The sequence below is a fragment of the Vigna umbellata genome, chromosome 5 (genome assembly GCF_029865625.1).
Source record: "Vigna umbellata cultivar VRB3 chromosome 5, Vumbellata_1.0, whole genome shotgun sequence".
Classification (NCBI taxonomy): domain Eukaryota; kingdom Viridiplantae; phylum Streptophyta; class Magnoliopsida; order Fabales; family Fabaceae; genus Vigna; species Vigna umbellata.
This window is the reverse complement of record NC_142169.1, coordinates 48,378,393-48,400,403: the sequence shown is the minus strand read 5'-3', so window position 1 is coordinate 48,400,403 and position 22,011 is coordinate 48,378,393. Positions and strand designations below refer to the sequence as shown.

The 22,011-nt window shown below is 39.5% G+C and overlaps 1 protein-coding gene and 1 non-coding gene across 2 annotated transcripts; one reads left to right on the top strand and one right to left on the bottom strand.

Moving 5' to 3' along the window:
* The first annotated feature begins 908 nt into the window (after positions 1 to 908).
* On the top strand, positions 909 to 19,433 carry LOC148198507 (uncharacterized). The gene is made up of 2 exons (XM_088115833.1): positions 909 to 4,299; positions 19,210 to 19,433. Exons 1-2 carry the CDS (start codon positions 927 to 929, stop codon positions 19,431 to 19,433), a joined length of 3,597 nt encoding a protein of 1,198 aa, XP_087971959.1. The 5' UTR covers positions 909 to 926.
* On the bottom strand, positions 1,538 to 1,645 carry LOC148198508 (small nucleolar RNA R71). The gene has a single exon (XR_015780015.1). It is a non-coding gene; the product is annotated as a small nucleolar RNA R71 (small nucleolar RNA).
* Positions 19,434 to 22,011: the final 2,578 nt, after the last annotated feature.

Here is a 22,011-nt window from a genome sequence, read left to right as displayed (position 1 = left end):
TTCACGTCCCATCATAGGGGTTCGGTCACATGGAAGCATTTATTCCACTTTGAAAAGCAATATTTAATCTTTTAGATGGAGAAAAGGGTGTGCACGGGGACAATTATCTAGAGGCAGTAGCACCATTTAATTGGGAGAGAAGAATGAATTTATTTTCTTCTGAAAGCACACACACATGAACAGTGGAAGAAACATTCCAGCAGGTTGTTTGTCAAGCGTATTCACGGGGGAAACTGTAGTAGGTGTCACGGCTTGGTGCAGCTGCCACGTGAAACATTGCATTTTATTTCTCTGAGCATTTTTCATTTGATGGGAGTAGGTGTGTGTCACGGTCTATAGTAGAGAAAAATTTATTTTCTATTACTTTGTTTGGTTAAAATATTTTATATCATGTTGAGTTGATTTTCTTCTCTTTGGTTGTGAATGCGTAGGATAAATGACAACATTGTGTATTTAATGTTTTAGTGTAACCGTTGCATGTTTACAGCTTGAATTGTGTTTGGGTATTTATCTGTTGTAATTTCCATTTTAATGTTTTTATTCATGTTCGGTTGTGTTTAATTCCCAGTTTTAATTTAGTTTATTTCCAATCCCAAGAACACTTTCAAACCCCCCCACTACGTGTTTGATCTGAGACTGAACCACAATTTGGTCCTTGAGAGACGAACTAGGAGTCACTTCCTAGTCTATACTGCATTCTTTTATGCACAACTTTTGTTGGGAGGTGCGACCCTCTCATCAAAATGGCGCCGTTGCCGGGGACCAACGGTTCAGTTTTAGGTCTTTTGTGTTGATAATGTGTTGTTTGTGTGTTGTGTTTTGTCTTGTATGTTTGAGTGTGTGTGATTTGTTTGTTTAGGTTGTTTTGTGTGTTCAAAATTTTTTGTGATATCGTTTCATGATTTTAGGGTGTTGTGACTTAGTGCATGACTAGGGGAAATCCTGGGCCTATACCACCCTTTGATCCTGAGATTGATAGAACTTTTCATAGGTTAGCTAGGCATTCTAGAAATTTATCTTTAGAGTCTGTTTTTGAGTCTGTTCCATTGGATACTGTGCATCCCACTGCTGAGTACTTTGTGCATACTGCATCTAATGCATCTGTTGCATCTGCACGTGATTCTGATTCTGATTCTGTTGTTTTTCACACTGAGAACAATATGGCACAACCTCCACCTCGTGGGAGGACTTTTAGGGAGATGGCTGCACCTGATTTCGATATCGAAAGCTTGTGCATCCAATATCCTGATGAGGACGTTCCATTTGTTCTCAAGACTGGACTGATCCATTTGTTGCCCAAGTTTCATGGTCTTGCAGGTGAGAGTCCTCATAAGCATTTGAAGGAATTCCACATTGTCTGTTCTAGTATGAAACCACATGATGTTCCTGAAGAGCACCTCTTCTTGAAGGCATTCCCTCATTCATTGGAAAATGTTGCTAAGGATTGGTTTTATGGTTTGGCGCCTAGATCCGTCACTAGCTGGGATGATCTGAAGAGGCTGTTCTTAGATAAATTTTTTCCAGCAGCCCGGACCACAGCTATCAGAAAAGACATAACTGGGATTAGGCAGCTTGGTGGAGAAAACTTATATGAGTATTGGGAGAGATTCAAGACACTTTGTGCTAATTGTCCCCACCATCAGATACCTGAGCATCTCCTTGTCCAGTATTTCTATGAGGGTTTGAACAACATGGACCGTGGTATGATTGATGCTGCCAGTGGTGGAGCTATTGGAGACACCACACCTGCTGAGGCCAGGCAATTGATTGAGAAGATGGCCTCCAACTCCCAGCAGTTTAGCACTAGGAATGATGCCATTGTGGTGAGGGGCGTACATGATGTTGTTGCCCAGTCTTTATCAGCTGTTGAAAGCAAGTTGGAAGGAAAGATTGACTCTCTTACGAAAATGGTGACACAGTTGACTACCAACCAGAGATCTGCAGCTCCATCTGCATCTGTTGCACGACTATGTGCTATTTGTCCTTCCAGTGACCACTATACAGATGCTTGTCCTTCTTTGCAGCACTCTGCTGCCTCTGATGCGCCTCAGGCTTATGCTACGAACATCTACAACAACAGGCAGCAACAACAGCAAAATCATGACTTATCCAGCAACAGGTACAACCCAGGGTGGAGGAATCACCCCAATCTGAGATGGAACAATGCGCCACAACATCAACAGCAGGCACCATCTTTCCAGAATGCTGGAGCACCTAACAGATATGTGCCTCCACCTATGCAACAACACCAGAGGCAACAACAACAACAGCAGCAAGAGGCACCTGCCCAACCAGCTACCCACCCTTCCACTTCGTCTGAACCTTCATTAGAAGAGTTAGTGAGACAGATGACTATGCAAAACCTACAGTTTCAGAAAGATAACATGCAATTTCAGCAGGAGACTAGAGCTTCCATACAGAGTCTCACTAACCAGATGGGTCAGATGGCTACTCAGATAAATCAGGCGCAGTCTCAGAATTCTGATAAGTTGCCATCCCAGACTGTGCAGAATCCAAGGAATGTGAGTGCCATAACCCTTAGATCAGGGAAGCAGATTGTTGTGCCTTCAGAGCCCGCTTCTACACCTACACCTGTGCCTGCTACTTGTCCTAGAAAGAACGACCATGACGGTCCGAGCAAGGCATTTGAGGTGGGTGAATCTTCTTCTCCAGCTGGTGGTTCTTCTTCAAGTGGATCTTCTCCCTCTTCCACCACCACTGTTGCCGCACCTTCTCCATTGGTTGACCGACCTATCCCTCTACCATTTCCTTCACGGGCACTTCCTAGCAAAAAGATGGAAGAGGTGGATAGGGAAATTCTGGAGACCTTCAGGAAGGTAGAGGTGAACATACCTCTACTCGATGCCATCAAGCAGATACCGAAGTATGCCAAATTCTTGAAGGAGCTGTGCACACACAAGAGGAAGATGAAGGGAAATGAGAGAATTAGCATGGGAAGGAATGTATCTGCGCTTATTGGTAAGTCGGTCCCGCACATCCCTGAAAAGTGCAAGGACCCAGGTATATTTTGCATTCCTTGTGTGATTGGAAACAATAAATTTGAAAATGCCATGCTTGATTTGGGTGCTTCTGTTAATGTCATGCCTTTGTCTATATATGCATCTTTATCTCTTGGTCCTTTGCAAACCACGGGTGTGGTCATTCAGTTGGCCAATAGGAGTGTTACCCACCCAGCAGGTTTCATAGAGGATGTCTTGGTTAGGGTTGGTGAATTGATTTTTCCTGCTGACTTTTATGTTTTGGAAATGGAGGAGGGATTCTCTCATGGATCTGCTCCCATTATCTTAGGCAGGCCATTCTTGAAAACTGCCCGAACTAAGATTGATGTGTATGCTGGAACTTTGTCTATGGAATTTGCTGATATTGTTGTTCATTTTAATATCCTTGATGCAATGAAATTTCCAGCTGAGGACCATTCTCTGTTTAGGATCGATGCATTGGATGACATTATCTATAAATATGTTGTTGATGATTTTGATTCTTTGCATAAGAAAGAGCATTCTTTTCTATCTTCTCTACATACATGCATTGAATCTGAATTTGAGAATGATGTTGATTTTGAAGAGAATTTTGATATCCATGATGTTGATTATGTTTTTGATATGGATGATGTTGATAATGTAATTGTCATGGATATGGATTTGGAGCTTGATGAGATAGGTGTTCCGCCTTTACCTGTGAATTCTTTGGAGTCAGAATGCACTAACCACTTTGTAGGAAGTGCAAATGAATCTGACTTGCAGGCACCTACTCTTGAGTTGAAACAGCTCCCAGATAACCTCAAGTACGTGTACTTGGAGGATGATGAGAAGAAACCGGTGATCATTTCCACCTCCCTTGATTCTGTTCAAGAGGAGAAGTTGCTTGGTGTGCTGAGGAAGCACAAGAAGGCCATTGGTTGGAGTTTGGCTGACATACCTGGTATTAGCCCATCCACATGCATGCATAGAATTCTTTTGGAAGATGGGGCAAGGCCAGTGAGACAGCCACAAAGAAGGCAAAACCCCGTGATCATGGACGTCATCAAGAAGGAGGTGACCAAGCTTTTGCAAGCTGGGATCATCTACCCTATTTCAGACAGTCAGTGGGTTAGCCCCATCCATGTTGTGCCCAAGAAAACTGGCCTCACTGTGGTGAAGAATGAGAGGGATGAGCTTATCCCAGCTAGAGTGCAGAACAGTTGGAGAGTCTGCATTGACTATAGGAGGCTCAACCAAGCAACCAGGAAAGATCATTTCCCCCTGCCATTCATTGATCAGATGTTGGAGTGCCTGGCAGGTAAATCTCATTATTGTTTTCTTGATGGTTTTTCTGGTTACTTTCAAATAAATATTGCGCCTGAGGATCAAGAAAAAACCACATTCACCTGCCCCTTTGGCACTTTTGCCTATAGGAGGATGCCCTTTGGTCTATGCAACGCCCCTGGTACCTTCCAGCGGTGCATGCTTAGCATTTTTAGCGACTTTCTTGAGAATTGCATAGAGGTGTTTATGGATGATTTTACTGTGTATGGATCCTCCTTTGATGCATGTTTAGACAGTCTGGAAAAAGTTTTGAAAAGATGCATAGAAACAAACCTTGTTCTCAATTTTGAGAAATGTCACTTCATGGTTGGACAAGGTTTGGTTCTAGGGCATATCATTTCTAAAAAGGGAATAGAGGTAGACCCTGCTAAGATATCTGTGATTTCGCAGTTGCCTTACCCCTCTTGCGTGCGAGAGGTGCGATCTTTTCTTGGACATGCAGGTTTCTACAGGCGCTTCATCAAAGATTTCAGCAAGAAGGCGCTTCCCTTGTCCAGACTGCTGCAGAAAGATATTGACTTTTCTTTTGATGACAGATGCAAGCAGGCGTTTGACTGCCTGAAGGAAGCTTTGACCACCGCCCCTATCATTCAGGCACCGGATTGGACAGCCCCATTTGAGCTCATGTGTGATGCGTCTAATTATGCATTAGGGGCTGTCTTGACACATAAAATTGACAAGCTGCCGAGAGTGATCTACTATGCTTCACGCACTTTGGATGTCGCCCAGGCAAATTATACCACCACTGAAAAAGAGTTGTTGGCAATTGTTTTTGCCCTTGACAAGTTTAGGTCATATTTGCTTGGATCACCTATTATTGTGTATACTGACCATGCAGCTCTAAAGTTTCTATTGAAAAAGGCGGAGTCAAAGCCTAGATTGATCAGGTGGATGCTACTGCTCCAGGAGTTTGACTTGCAAATTGAAGACCGGAGTGGAGCACGAAATTTGGTTGCAGACCACCTAAGCCGGATTGAAAAAGCTGGGAATGAAGCTGATGTGTTGCCCATACAGGATACCTTTCCTGACGAGAGTTTGTTGATGATTTCTTACTCTCAACCCACTCCTTGGTTTGCACACATTGTAAATTATTTGGTTGCTTCTGTTTTTCCTCCCTTAGCATCACGTGCTCAGATTGCTAAAATTAAGAGTGATGCTAAGTATTATGTTTGGGATGACCCATATCTGTGGAAGTTGTGCAGTGACCAGGTTACTAGGAGATGCATTCCGGACCATGAGATTGACTCGGTCCTGCAGTTCTGTCATGCCTCCTCACCTGGTGGTCATTTGGGGATACAGAGAACAGCTCGCAGAGTGCTTGACTGTGGTTTCTATTGGCCTTCCATCTTCAAAGATGCGGAGAAGATTTGCAGCACTTGTGAACCTTGTCAGAGAGCAGGAGGATCAATTTCACAGAGACAAGAGATGCCTCAACAACCTATGTTGGTCTGTGAGGTGTTTGATGTATGGGGTATAGATTTCATGGGTCCCTTTCCTGTTTCTTTTGGTTTCTGTTATATTCTCCTTGCTGTGGATTATGTTTCAAAATGGGTGGAAGCTAGAGCCACCAGGACTAATGATGCTCGGGTTGTTGTAGATTTTGTTAGATCTCACCTCTTTTGCAGGTTTGGAGTACCTAGAGCAATTGTTAGTGATCAAGGAACCCATTTTTGCAACAGATCCATGCAAGCTTTGCTTAAGAAATATGGGGTGACGCACAGAATTTCTACACCATACCACCCCCAAACAAATGGGCAGGCTGAGATCTCCAACAGGGAGATTAAGAGGATTTTGGAGAAGATTGTCCAGCCCAACAGGAAAGATTGGAGAAATAGGTTAGACGATGCTCTTTGGGCTCACAGGACAGCTTACAAAGCACCGATAGGGATGTCTCCCTACCGGGTTGTCTTCGGAAAAGCATGTCACCTACCGGTCGAGATTGAGCATCGGGCATATTGGGCTGTGAAGATTTGCAACTTCTCCATGGACCAAGCTGGAGAAGAAAGAAAGTTGCAACTGAATGAATTGGATGAGATCCGATTGGAGGCATATGAGAACTCGAAGTTCTACAAGGAAAGGACAAAGAAGTTCCATGATAGTTCTATTGTTAGAAAGGACTTCGAGGTTGGCCAACAGCTTTTGTTGTATAACTCTAGACTCGGCCTCATGGGTGGTAAGTTGAGATCAAAATGGACTGGACCTTTTGTTGTGACTAATGTTTATCCTTATGGTGCAGTAGAGATCCAAGGTCCATCTACAGCTAAAAGCTTCAAGGTGAACAGGCATAGACTGAAGCCTTTCCTCAGCAACCCTTCTTTAGTGGATGTAGTGGTGGAGGAGACGTCTTTGGTTCACCCCACCTATCCTCCCATCTAACTCGGGGAGTTTCTTTTCTCCTTCCCTCCTCACTTTTATTGCACTTTGTCGATATCTGATGATTGTTCTGATTGTTTGATCTACTGATTGTGACACACTGAGGACATTGTGTCGTTTAAGTGTGGTCTATTAGGGGAGGTTGTTTCTTTGTTCATGTTTCAGTTTTTATGTAGTTTGTTGTGTCTTGTGTACAGTTTTGCACACTTTTCGTAAATTCTGGATTGTGGTTAGGTTGTCAATTTTCCTTCACTTCATTGATACTCTGAGATGTTGGATTCCTTGCTTTTCTTTGCTTGGAAGATGATCATGATGTTTGAGAGTTGAATTGATTGTGACAGAATTACACTGTGTGAGATTTGAGCCACTTTATGTTCTTTCTTGTGTGTGATATGTCTCTTGATTGCTTGCGCATATGCCTTGGCTTGACTCTTGTTGATAGTTCTTGATTGATATGCATGTTTGGAAGTGATAAAGGCAATTTTGTTCGTGAGCCTCTCTAACCAAATAAGCTTACCTTGTTTTAATTCTTTGATAACCCATTTTGAGCCTATACTTTCCCTCATTTCCTTGTTTTGAAGCTCATACACTAGCCCTCAGTGAAAAACAATGATTACCTTAACCCTAGGGAATTTTGGAGCTTTGGAAGTGTTTTGGGAACAAGTGTGGTCTCTTGGGGGTTTCTGATGAGTTGGCTAGTTGGTTCCTCTTCTTGTTTTGTTTTGGTAAATATATGTGTATCTTGTCTTTTACAGTTTTGTTTTGAAAAGAGAGAAAAGAAAAGAGACAGGATGAAAAAAAAAGAAAGCAGAAAAATAGTGAAAAAAAAAATGTGAATAATTGTGAATAATGGAGTCAAGAAGAGGATGGAATTAGAGGTTGTGGGTGTGTTTGAATGTGTTTACACTTGTTCCCCATTGCTCCTCTATTCCTTATGGTTTGTAGCTTCTTATCCAGATATATCCTCCCTTGTCCTTGGCCCCATTACAACCATGAAAAGACCTTTTGATTTGAACATGCGTATGTGCTTGAGTGTTGATATTAGAGGCTTGCCAAGTCTGTTGTTGTTTGCTTTCTTGAGTGCATTGAGTGACATTGATTTACCTTAAACACTTGAGAGAAACACTAATTGTGTGCATCTGTGAGGCTCTGTTGCTTTTGATTCATCTCTTGAACTGATTGGTTGTTTTCCTTGTACTGAACTGTTTGGATGATTCTTTGAGTATTTGCTTTCATTGACTCTGTGTGGGATTCTGCCTATACCTTTTACCGTCCAGATTTTGTTAGAATTGTGCAACTGTGTTTCTATTTTGGAGCCTTTGTTGTCTGTCTGTTGAGTCTGTATCAGCTCCTTGATGTTTGAGTGTTCCCTGGTTTTCGTTTTGGTTTTGCCCAGGAGTGCAAAAGACTAAGTGTGGTCTATTTTGATGAGTCGTTATTTCTTGAATTATATTTAGTTTATTGCACTTAAATAAACCAGGGAATTGTGTTTAATTGTTTGTTATTTCCCTGTTTTCCGAATTCCGCTTAATTGGGTCAGAAATTTGTAATTGTGCTAATTTGGATTTTCTGAGCTGATTAAGTACATTTTTTGAAATGCAGGAAAATTTCGGAAATACATTTTGGGACATCAGGAAGAATGCCAAATAAATTCAAGACTCTCCAGACAGACATTTTTGAATTAATTAAATTGTAATTCAGTAGTTTAGAATTTCTGTATCAACTCTTACATTTTGGGTCAATTTTTGGTAAACTAGTTTAGACCCAAAAATTAGAAGTTAGTGACTTAGACCCTAGGGTTTTAGTGTGTGGACCCTACCCTAAAAAAAGGGACACACGGCCTTAAGACAAAAGTGCCCAGCCGCCACACATTTTTTTGGAGAGGGCACTTTTACACTCTCGGTTCTTGTTTTTGAGAGGCTCCGTTTTTTTTTTGAATTGCTGGCATTGGAAACACTGTTTTGATAATGAATGAAGAACACAATTCTCTTCGGTTTGGAGTATGAAAACGGTGATTCATTGTGTGTGTGATGGGTGATTTCATCTTCAAGTAAAAAACGCTGGCTGGAAGGAGAAATCACCACACATTTTTAAATTCTTTTTTTCTTTCTTTGAAGCATTCGGTGCCTTGGGAAGCTCTCGTTTTTTTTGTTTCATTCCAGAAGCTTCCTTCCTTTCACGGGTTTTGAACGGATGCACACGGCCTTTTTCATTTTTGCTGGAGGAGCTTTATACTTGGAGCTGGAAGCATTGATTGACACATGAGGTGTCACGGCTGGCTGGTGTGCACGAGGAGAATGGTCCAGCGCTGCACTGTACGGAGTAAGTAAAACTCAAGGCACGGAGAAGAGAAAAGTGACGGGATGGAGATTGGCTGGGCTGAATGCAGAAGCGGTGTGCACTGGAATGTAAATTGGAAGCATTTATTTTTCATTACCTTTGCTGGAAGAAGGAGCATGTTGATTGGCTAGAGTGGTGTTCACGTCCCATCATAGGGGTTCGGTCACATGGAAGCATTTATTCCACTTTGAAAAGCAATATTTAATCTTTTAGATGGAGAAAAGGGTGTGCACGGGGACAATTATCTAGAGGCAGTAGCACCATTTAATTGGGAGAGAAGAATGAATTTGTTTTCTTCTGAAAGCACACACACATGAACAGTGGAAGAAACATTCCAGCAGGTTGTTTGTCAAGCGTATTCACGGGGGAAACTGTAGTAGGTGTCACGGCTTGGTGCAGTTGCCACGTGAAGCATTGCATTTTATTTCTCTGAGCATTTTTCATTTGATGGGAGTAGGTGTGTGTCACGGTCTATAGTAGAGAAAAATTTATTTTCTATTACTTTGTTTGGTTAAAATATTTTATATCATGTTGAGTTGATTTTCTTCTCTTTGGTTGTGAATGCGTAGGATAAATGACAACATTGTGTATTTAATGTTTTAGTGTAACCGTTGCATGTTTACAGCTTGAATTGTGTTTGGGTATTTATCTGTTGTAATTTCCATTTTAATGTTTTTATTCATGTTCGGTTGTGTTTAATTCCCAGTTTTAATTTAGTTTATTTCCAATCCCAATAACACTTTCAAACCACCCCCACTACGTGTTTGATCTGAGACTGAACCACAATTTGGTCCTTGAGAGACGACCTAGGAGTCACTTCCTAGTCTATACTGCATTCTTTTATGCACAACTTTTGTTGGGAGGTGCGACCCTCTCATCATAGAGGCGTGTTGCGCTGGAACGTGCTGGAAGCAGTCCTGGAGTGCTCCTTCCGTGAATGAGTTTTCTTTCTTTTCATTTTGAGGATGCGGTGATTGATGGGAGTATGTGGTGTGCTGAAACGTGGAGAATAGAAGCACTTTACAGCTGGTTTGCTTTGATTCATGAAGAAGTTGATTCACGTGAAGGAAGAGGTGGCCCACGGCCATTGATACATTTCTTTTATCTTTTAAGAATGAATGGATAACTTAGATAGGAGTGCAGGGGTGTTACGGCTGGAATGAAGAAGGGCATGATGCTTTCATTTAGCCTTGGAATAAGTGGCACACATGGACACATCATGGGAAGAAGTCACGGCTGCAGAGAAAGCACCGACTAATACTTGGAGGATAAAGGTTAGGAGATGGGATGTTGGCAGCAATTGTATGAGAATGAAGAAGTAGACTAGGGAAAGAATGGTGTGCACGGGATTGGAGGAAAGAGTAGTTGTCTCGTCAGGGAATAGCACTAAAATAACTTTGGTTTCCTTACTGTTCAAGTGTGTTTTCTTTGCACAATTGCCATGATTAATTGCATTTAATGTTTAGCTTAATGTTGCATCTTCAATTGATTCAAGGACTCTTTCGGTTTTTTTGCATTTAATATATGTTTCCAAACATTTTTTTTCAACGCTGCATTTTAATTTGATTAAAGCACTTTTCATTTTAGTGTTGTCTATTTTGCTTGGTTGTGATACTTTAGTTATAATGTTAGTAGTGACCAATCAATTTAATTTTTATTTTTAATTGAAACCATTTTTATATTTCTGTTTGCATTCAAAATTCTTCACAACCCCCCCCCCCACTGCGTGTTTGTCCTAAGACTCGAACCACATTTGGTCCTTGAGAGACGACCTAGGAGTCACTTCCTAGCTTATACTGCATTAATTTATGCACAACTTTTGTGGGAGGTGCGACCCTCTTATCAGTGGATAAGATGAAATTGACCCCCAACAACATATTCATCAATATATTTCATTGAAAGTGTCTGTCTTTTGTTTTAGCCATTGATCAACCTCATGCATACATGTTTATTTTCGTCTTTTGCATAGTAAAATCCAATTATTTTGTTCTTAAGTCTTAGCTAATCAACAAATCACATAACTAAATGATGGACAAATTTGTAAGCACCAAAATATGATGTCACAAACTTGTTTCACAATCGGCAAGTATGACCGAATCGTTTCAAGTAATAAACTTGGTAAGACCAAGTATCGTTCTCCCAAAGGACTCACGGCCTAGTTTAGTTATGTGATTTGTTGATTAGCTAAGACTTAAGAACACAATAATTGAAGTTTAATATGCAAAGACGAAAATTAAATATGTATGCATGAATTGATCAATGACAAAGACAAAAGATAAACACTTTCAAGGAATATATGAATGAATATGTTGTTGGGGGTCAATTTCATCTCATCCACTCTCATATATTTTAGGAATTCAACATTCAAATCATCATTGTTAATGCCACTCTCTAATGTACCATTCTAGATGGCTTCTCCCTAATCAAATAGTTCATACAATTCCTAGCATTCCTAATGATTAGTTCATGAGTGCAGGAGCTTAAAGGCAACCAATATAATATTGTCAGTATAATATTGGGAGAAATTCCCCGGATCTAGATTTCCCCGTACGTGTCCGTATCAACAAAACCAATAATCATGCATTAGAATGAGTTAAACAATGCAAGCATTGAGCAAAGAGGAAAAACCCTAACTAATGATGAAAGAAAGCATATGTCTTAATTCTAAGATGTACTCAACAAATCCATATATGAGAGCTTCAAGAGATTACTTTGATTCCCCAACAAACATACAAGGTTTAGTTCACCATATTCATGGTGAACCTAGATGAATTACAATGAAAGTATGAAAGAATAAACCCAATAAAGGTGAAGAGGTAGCCTGAGCATCCAAGATCCTCCTTCAAAGGGGTGAAAGAGAGAGTGTTTGCCTCGTTTCTGCCAAAGATGCCTAACTATAGGACGTGCAAGCCCTTATATACTAATCTAGAGTTACAAAAGATTACAAAAGTCCAAGCCCAAAAAGTGCGCTCAGCGGTATTTACCGCTCAGCGGTGATTGCGCGTCTTCTTTCTTCCCCTCAGCGGCCATTTTGCCCCTCAGCGGTTCCAACGTCACCTCTTGAGTGCCGCTCAGCGGTAGTTTGCCGCTGAGCGGTGCCTTCGACTTCTCCTTTTTGCACTCTTTCTTGTCTTTTCTAATGTCCTCTCTCTTATTCTTCACTTCTTTCACCAAATTCACCTCAAAACCTGCACAAAAACACTTAAATCAAGCATAAACCTGTCCAGCTCTCTTATTTCTGAAAATATAAACAAAAGGCATGATTTCAAGCTAGTTTCTAAGTCTAAAGGTTGCTTTTAGTATCAACTTTAAGCATTAAAATAACAGTTTTTCAACTGTTATCACAACCCCAAACTTAGAACTTTGCTTGTCCTCAAGCAAACAAAATGTAACTCCATCTCCAACCAATTCATATGATGGTTCACTCATTCAAAATCCTCTCTTTCAAGATAAGTAACAACTTCACTCAAACTTATGACCAAGAGTTCAATCAAGATGTGCACATGCTTTAGTGTTCACAAGGTCATTTAAATTCCAACAAATGCTATTTTTCATGAATGATCAATCAATTAAGCATGGATGTTATGTGCTTATGGAATATTTCCTCACTAGGTAAAGTGTTTCACTCAACACACAAGTGTATAAGAGGTAAAGTGTTTCACTCATTCACTCCACTATCACAATGTCACATGAATCAACTTTGCCTTTCATTTAACCACAATCAAATACATTCACAAGCATGCATCATCACAAGGACTTTTCAATGGCTTATAATGTGGCTGGGCTAACAAGAAAATTGGTTTTTATGGATCACAAAATCCTTGAGTTAAGAGAATCATAACAACACAATCTTCTTATTCATTCCCAACTTTCTTTTGCCTTTGCTTTTGCATTTGCATTGAGCTTTGCTTCTTTTTCTTTTCTTTTCTTTGCATATTCTTACTTTTTAGCTGTTAGCTCAATGCTTTTTCCTTTTTCATGTTTCCCCAATAACCCCAAACTTGAACATTTAACAATACCACACAAGATCTTCTACTTAACTCAAGGTAAAGATTTTCAATCAAGGGTGTTCAGTGTATATTTAAGGCTAAGGGTTCAAAGGATAGAACACAACGTGTTTTCTTTTAGAAGGCTAACTTTATGAATTTGGCCAATAAAAAGGGTTTCAAAAACACGGCCTTTGATCATATGATGCAAAACAAGCAATTGATTCAATCATAGAAAACCTGGGCAAAGTCATTCATGCTTTCAAAGTAATAGCATTCAACAATAACAACTCTGGAGCTCAAAACCTCACATATAAACTCATTCACATTTGACATGCACATCCTGCTTAATTTCACAATCACAATCATGATATCATGCATTTGTTCACAAAGCTTGTGAATCACCTATATAAGCATTTTAATGTGCACATCATCTCAACATCAATTAATCATAAGCATCATTCAGCATTACTTATCACACAATCACAGTTAATAGCAAACCATCACAAAAAACCAGGTTTCAAATAGAGTACATCAAACCCTAATCTAAAAACAAAAACAAATAAGTTCAGAAAACTTAAACCACAAGAGCATAATCATATGATAGCATTCATCAGTAAATGCTATCTCAGCTCCTCATCATTCCGAGCTGTCCTCTGTATCTTCCTCTTCTTCCTCATCATCATCTTCATCAAACGCATCCTCCTCCTCAGCTTCATCTTCATCCATGTCTCGGGCTGAAGCTTCAGCTGCTTCAGCTCTTCCATGCCATGGTTCTTCTGGCCAAGCTACCACATTATGGAATTCATCCACAGTCCACCTGTGTGCTGGAGGGGTATCATACATCCCCACTATCATCTCAGCCGTGGCCACCTGCCCTCTGTGGATGGACTGCAACTGAGCACCTATAAGAGACATATACATGTCCCTCATCTGGAATGGTTCTGCCTCATGAGTATCAGCAGAAGTCCTGCTCTGTGCTGGCCTTCTCTCTCTACGAGCCTGGCGTGGTGGCACTGGCTGGGCTGCCTCCTCACCTCCACAGTACTGTCTGTAATAGGCCTCATCTATAGCTTTTCTTGGCCTCTCAAATGGTGGAACAGAAGTGTCCACCCCAGCTAGCTTGCAAAGGTGAGTGATCAAAGAAGGATGTCCCAGTGGTGCTTTGTTGTTTGAGGTGTTAGCACACACACTAATCTCATCAGCTATCACCTGCCCAATATTAACATTCAAGTTTCTGATAGCACAGTAGATGAAGAGTGCCCTGCTGAGAGTAATATCTGACACATGTGAACATGGCTGAATGTTGGCATGAGAAAATGCCATCCAATACTTTGCAAGAGGAGTCAAATCTGTCCTCCTAATATTAACCACTGAGCCAGATCTATTCCTTTGGAAGTGTCCTCCAGGTATGCACAATACTCTCTCAACATCCTCAAAGTCAGCACCTTCCTCCATGCTAAGAGCAAACTGGCATTGCTCACCAGCCCACACAGTATCCAGAAAGTTATTGATGGAGTCAGGATCATACCTGATAGCATGGCCTCTAACATAGCCCAAATAATTCTCAGCTGGATAATCACCAATCTTCTTTGCATTGGTGTAGAATTCTTTCACCACAGCTATGTTGGCAGGTGATGGATAAGTGGCTAGCTTCCCCAATCATTCCCTAACACTTGCTCTCCAAATTGAGGAGCAAAGTTAGGTATCATTCCAACCTTTCTCTCCATTAGAAGTCTCCTGTCCTGAACCACCCTAAAGTGCTTCTCATGTTTCCTAGAGAGGAACCTGCCATTATGGGGCTGCTCTGGTTCCTTTTCCTTTCTCTTGGTTGCCATGGTTTTCAATCTCTTTCCTGAAGAGGATGCCATTCCTGCATTCAAACATAAATCCAAAACCACAGAACATGATGTTAATCATTAGTAAACACAAAACAAAACTCCTTTTGAAGCTAAACCACCGCTGAGGGCCAGAATTTCCCCTCAGCGCCACCAGTGCCACATTCAAACACGCAACAAACCAGAAAAAGCAAATCTGGCAGAGTGCCGCTCAGCGGTAAATGCCGCTCAGCGGTGATCTGCAGATTTTTGCAAATCTCGTTTTTAAACTGTCCTAACTCCACCCAAATGCAATTTTCAGTTTTCCAGTTCATAATCAAGCAGTTTAATCGGTTCAAACATCAAATATATCATCAAATCATGCATAGAAATCAAAACCCCTAAATATTCATGCTTTGACAATCACAGTCAATTTCAAGAACCCTAGAATGAACAAAATGCATTTTACTTACTTGGGTGGAGATGCTAGATGATATGAGAATGCTTCCAAACTAGAATGCTCTCTTCCAACCCCAAACTTTGATAGCACACTAGTGTAAAAGTGAGTGGAAGAGAAATTTTTCTAAAGAGGGAAGAGTAAAAAGATGTGGGAAACCTAAGAGGAGATATGTGGGTAGTCTTAGTGCAGAGAAGAGCTTGAAAGAATATAAAAACGCGCAGCTTAGGGTTTAAAATACCCCAATGGGCTCGGGTTCCGCTAAGGGGAACTTAAGCCCATCTGCGATAGTACCGCTCAGCGGTAATTGCCGCTCAGCGGCACTTTCTTGATGTGCCCTTCTCCTTCTTTTCTTGACCTACGTGCCTTCCTAGCATACCCCTCATAGGTTCCCTGCAATTCAATGTTAAAAATGCTTATGCAAATCCTAAAATAAACAAACAGAAAACAATCAATCAACTGGGTTGCCTCCCAGGTAGCGCTTGTTTAACGTCACGAGCCTGACCCAAAATCCACCAACACCCAGCAGTAGGTGTTTCAAACTTACCAGCACCCATCAGTAGGTGTTACAGCCATTGTATCCTTCAGTAGATACTTAACCACCTAGCATCCTTCAGTAGATGCTATATCCAACAAAATAAATACAAAAATAATGTTCACAAATTAAAAATTACAAAACCAAATCAAAAGTTTTTAAATTCACTGGGTTGCCTCCCAGCAAGCGCTCTTTTAACGTCATTAGCTTGACCCAATAAAGCTCAAGTTCCTTCTTCTTTTTCTTCTTTCTACTGAACTTCTTCAGAAATTTGATCAAACCAGGAACCTGTTGCAGTGTCTCAATCATAGGAACTTTAATCTCCAATTTCTTGAAGATTTTCCATAAAGCACTTAAATTTCTTTTCCTTCCTATGATTCTTCTTTAGATGAGGATGTGATTTTTCATGTGATTTCTTCTTCTTTCCTCTCATCTTCTTTTTCTTCCTTTTTCTCTCCCTAAATTTTCTCTTTTTCTCTTCTTTTATTTTTTTCTTCCTTTCTCTTTTTCTCCTCAACTTCTTTATCTTCACACAAATTTTCTTTCTCTCTTCTCTCTCAACCACTTCTTTTTCTTTTTCTTCATCTTTATCTTTCTCACTCAACTCTTCTTTCTCTTTTCTCTCTACCCTTTCCTCATCTCCCTCTAATTTTTCCTCATCAAGAATCTTGTCACTTTCAGTGATAATGACTTGCCCTTCCTCCTTAAGGTTAACTTCAAGTATTAACATCATCATTTAATCTCTGACTAATGTGACGAAGTTGCTATCTCCATTCTTTTACATGATTCTTCAATGCTTTTCTGAGTAGAGTCGGAATTTTTCAAAAATCGTTGAAGGGTGTCCTCCAACCTATCCAAACTTCCTGATAGAAAGGGTTGTTGCTGCCATTGTTGTTGTGGTTGGTTCTCAAATTGTCCAGCAGCTTGCCAAAATTGGCTTTGATCCATGCTTGAGTGAGGTTCCCACCATTGGTTGAGATTACTTTGGTAGAATTGAGTGCCCCTATAGTTAAACTCTTGACCAAATTGCATTCTGCAGACATTAGGCACAAAACCCTAAAAAACAATTGTTAGCACAAAAAGATAGAGAAAAGAAAAAAATCAAAGGATATAATTGAAAAGATAAGAAGATAGGAAATAAAAACAGGAAAATAAAAAACAGAAAAATAAAATAAAATAAAATAAAATACAAACAGAAAATAAATAAAATAAAATAAAATCTAATCTAATCAAATAAAATAAAATCAAATAAAAACCGAAAAATAAAAACAGAAAACAGAAAAACAAAAAAACAAAAAAAAAAATAAAATAAAATCAAATAAAATACAAACTGAAAAATATAAACAGAAAAATAAAATAAAATAAAAATTCGAAATTAAAATAAAATCTAATCTAAAAAGATAAAAATAAAAACAGAAATTCAAAATTAAAGTCAAAGATAATCAATAATCACACAAATTAACCAGTTAAACCACGAATCCCCGGCAACGGCGCCAAAAACTTGATGGACAAATTTGTAAGCACCAAAATATGATGTCACAAACTTGTTTCACAATCGGCAAGTATGACCGAATCGTTTCAAGTAATAAACTTGGTAAGACCAAGTATCGTTCTCCCAAAGGACTCACGGCCTAGTTTAGTTATGTGATTTGTTGATTAGCTAAGACTTAAGAACACAATAATTGAAGTTTAATATGCAAAGACGAAAATTAAATATGTATGCATGAATTGATCAATGACAAAGACAAAAGATAAACACTTTCAAGGAAATATATGAATGAATATGTTGTTGGGGGTCAATTTCATCTCATCCACTCTCATATATTTTAGGAATTCAACATTCAAATCATCATTGTTAATGCCACTCTCTAATGTACCATTCTAGATGGCTTCTCCCTAATCAAATAGTTCATACAATTCCTAGCATTCCTAATGATTAGTTCATGAGTGCAGGAGCTTAAAGGCAACCAATATAATATTGTCAGTATAATATTGGGAGAAATTCCCCGGATCTAGATTTCCCCGTACGTGTCCGTATCAACAAAACCAATAATCATGCATTAGAATGAGTTAAACAATGCAAGCATTGAGCAAAGAGGAAAAACCCTAACTAATGATGAAAGAAAGCATATGTCTTAATTCTAAGATGTACTCAACAAATCCATATATGAGCTTCAAGAGATTACTTTGATTCCCCAACAAACATACAAGGTTTAGTTCACCATATTCATGGTGAACCTAGATGAATTACAATGAAAGTATGAAAGAATAAACCCAATAAAGTGAAGAGGTAGCCTGAGCATCCAAGATCCTCCTTCAAAGGGGTGAAAGAGAGAGTGTTTGCCTCGTTTCTGCCAAAGATGCCTAACTATAGGACGTTGCAAGCCCTTATATACTAATCTAGAGTTACAAAAGATTACAAAAGTCCAAGCCCAAAAAGTGCCGCTCAGCGGTATTTACCGCTCAGCGGTGATTGCGCGTCTTCTTTCTTCCCCTCAGCGGCCATTTTGCCCCTCAGCGGTTCCAACGTCACCTCTTGAGTGCCGCTCAGCGGTAGTTTGCCGCTGAGCGTGCCTTCGACTTCTCCTTTTTGCACTCTTTCTTGTCTTTTCTAATGTCCTCTCTCTTATTCTTCACTCTTCACCAATTCACCTCAAAACCTGCACAAAAACACTTAAATCAAGCATAAACCTGTCCAGCTCTCTTATTTCTGAAATATAAACAAAAGGCATGATTTCAAGCTAGTTTCTAAGTCTAAAGGTTGCTTTTAGTATCAACTTTAAGCATTAAAATAACAGTTTTTCAACTGTTATCACTAAACTAGGCCGTGAGTCCTTTGGGAGAACGATACTTGGTCTTACCGAGTTTATTACTTGAAACGATTCGGTCATACTTGCCGATTGTTAAACAGTTTGTGACATCATATTTTGGTGATCATAAATTTGTCCATCAGGGTGCGACCTCCATCAAATTTTGGCACCATTTAATTATGTTGTGTTTTTTTTGTTTCATAATTTTGAGCATTTCCTTTCTTCCTTCCCCCTTCTTTTTCCATGTCTACCTATTTTGATTATGTAAATACTGTTTTTTCTGCCAAGGCCTCTAATTATCTTTTTTTCCTCTGTATGTGCCTCTGATTACGATTCTCATTCTGCATCCAATGCTCCATATTTTCTTCATACTACATCTGGTGCATCTAACTCTGATTATGGTTCTCATGTATATTCTTCTAATTTTTATGTTGAGGACAATATGACTCATCATCCAACTAATGAGAGTGCTCTTTGGGAGCCGGCTACACATAATGAGGATGATGATCATTGCGTTTTCACCACTGGACTGATACATTTGCTGCCTAAGTTTCATGGTTTTGCAGGTGAATGCCCACATAAACATTTGGCGGAGTTCCATCTCATTTGCTCTGCAATGAAACCTCCACATGTCCCGGATTATCGCATTTTCTTAAGGGCATTTCTGCATTCAGTACAAGGAGTAGCTTTGGATTGGCTTTATTATCTTCCTCTAGGATCCAAAGCTAGTTGGGAAGATCTTAAGTCCAGCAATACCAGAGTCAACAATATGATGCTCCTACCCAAATAACTCCTTAGCCTTCTACTTCTGAGCCTACATTGGAGGAGTTATTGAAGCAGATGACCATGTAGAACATCAGTTCATTCAGGAGACCAGATCGTCAATTTAGAGCTTGAGCAATCAGATAGGGCAGATGGCCACTCAGCTCACTGAGGAACAATCTCAAGTTTAAGAGGAATCACCATTTTAGACTGTGCAGATTCCTGATGATGTCAGTGCCACCCACATAGGAGATGGGAAGCAGAGTCATGTGCTTACTACTATGCTACCTACTTTCCCACCTTCCTATTACCCTACTCTTGCACCCAAGGAGACTGATGAAAATTTATAGGACCAGGCAGATATGAGCAACACTTTTGAGCTAGGTAAACCATCATCATCTTCCACTACTTTAACCACCTTCAAGGAAATGGAGGTAAACATACCTGAATTTTATTATGTTGTTGATGATTATGCTTTTAATGATTATGATGTTGATAGGTATGTTGATGATTATATTGTTGATGAGCATGCTTTTCATTCTCCCTCTCTACATGATGATAACCACTTTTTGCTATCCCATCTAAATGTTTATTCTCCATGCATTGAACATGAATCTGAGTCTATTGTTGATACTGCTTCTAAATTTGAGATTGATTCATGTTCTGAGAGTATATCTGATTTTCAACCTGTTACATTGGGATTGGATGTTATACCTGTTAACCCTCGACAAGTGTACCGAACCGTATCAAGTAATAATAAAATGGTAAGACCAAGTATCGTTTCCCAAAGGACTCACGGCCTAAACAGTTATGTGATTTGTTGATTAAATTAGACTTGTGAACAAATTCTTGTAGGTTTAAATGCAAATACTGAAAATTAAATATGAATGCATGTGTTGATCAATTGGATCGAAAGAAACAAAGGTGATTGATGTGAAATTTGGAATGATAATGTTGTTGGGGTTTCCAATTCATCCTATCCACTCTCATGTATTCAAGAATTCATCTTTCTTCATTAATGTTAATGCCACTTTCTAATTTACCTTAAACCCGATGTCTCGGTGAAGAAAGCCTACTCCTAATCACTAGTTTACAGTGTCTTGTCTCCCTAGCAATTATTCATGCATTACATTCGCACAGAAGCTTAAAGGAAACCAATCCTCCTATCCCTATGTCTAGGCAATATTACTCTTGGGAGAATTTCTTCAGTTCTAGATTAACTTATATGTGTCCATACAAATAACATCAATGATCATGAAAATGAATGAGTTAAACAAAGCATGCATAGAGTATAGAAGAAAAACCCTAACAATTAATGAAAGAAAGCATATAGAAAGCATCTGAAATCCTCCTCCAAGGGGTGAAGAAAGTGTGATTTTGTTTCATTCTGGCCAAAGATACTAACCCTACTTTGGCCTAAACCTTATATAGCTTCCTAAAAATTATAGAAAATTGGCCCAAGGCCTAATAAAATGGCGCTTAGCGGTAATTACCGCTCAGAGGTAAGTGTGATTCTTCTATTTTGACCCTCAACTACAGTTTTGCCCTTCAGCGTTGACTGCGGGACTTCAGAGTGCCGCTCAATGGTAAAAGTGGCGTTGAGTGGTACTTGCGACTCTTCTTTTGTGCACTTTTTCTTCCTTGTATGAGTCCAACTTCTGGCTACTTCACTTCTTTCATTCAATTCATCTTAAAACCTGTAAAAGCAAGGAAAACCAAGCATAAAACCCATCCAACTCTCTTATTTCCAAAACATAAGCAAAAGTATGATTCCAAGCTAGTTTTTAAGTCATAAAGGTTATTTTTGATGTCAAAATTAAGTATAAAAATAACAGATTTTCAACTGTTATCAATACCTCTACATGTCATTTCTTTAGAGCCACATTGCACTAACCATGTTGTAGGAGGTACACATGAATTTTACCAACAAACACCCACAGTGGGAAACAAAGGTGCAAGCATACACAAAAGCTTCAACATCAATAGGCACCAGCTGAACAGGCTCTTCAACAATCACTTCTTCTTAGATCCAGCTATGGAAGACATTTCCCTGCTCGATCAAATCTGGAGGATGAAGAAGTTCTTCCTCAAAACTTCCTTGTTGGATCCAATGGTGGAGAATATCTCCTTGATAGTCCAAAATTGGAACTTGCACCCTGACTCAGGGGAGTTTTCTTTTTCCTTCTCCTCCTTTCCCACTTTTATTGCACTTGCCCATGATCTGTTGAGTGTTATGATTGTTGATCTTATTGTTTGTGACATACTAAGGACATTGTGTAGTTTAAGTGTGGTCTATTTGGGGAGATTCTGATTTTTCTTTGTTAGTTTTTGTTTTCTATGTTAAATTTTTTCTTTTCTAGATTGTTTTTGTTGTGTCTTGTGTACAGTTTTGCATGTTTCTCTTGATTTATGGACTTTGTTTAGGTTTTAGATGTGTCTTTCACTTCATTGATACTCTTATGGTTTGAATTCCTTGTTTTTTTTGCCTGGAAAGATGATTATGATGTTTGAGAGGTTGAGTTGATTGTGACAAATACCCTGTGTGAGAATTTGAGCCACTTGATATTCTTTCTTGTGTGTGATATGTCTCTTGATTGCTTGCGCAT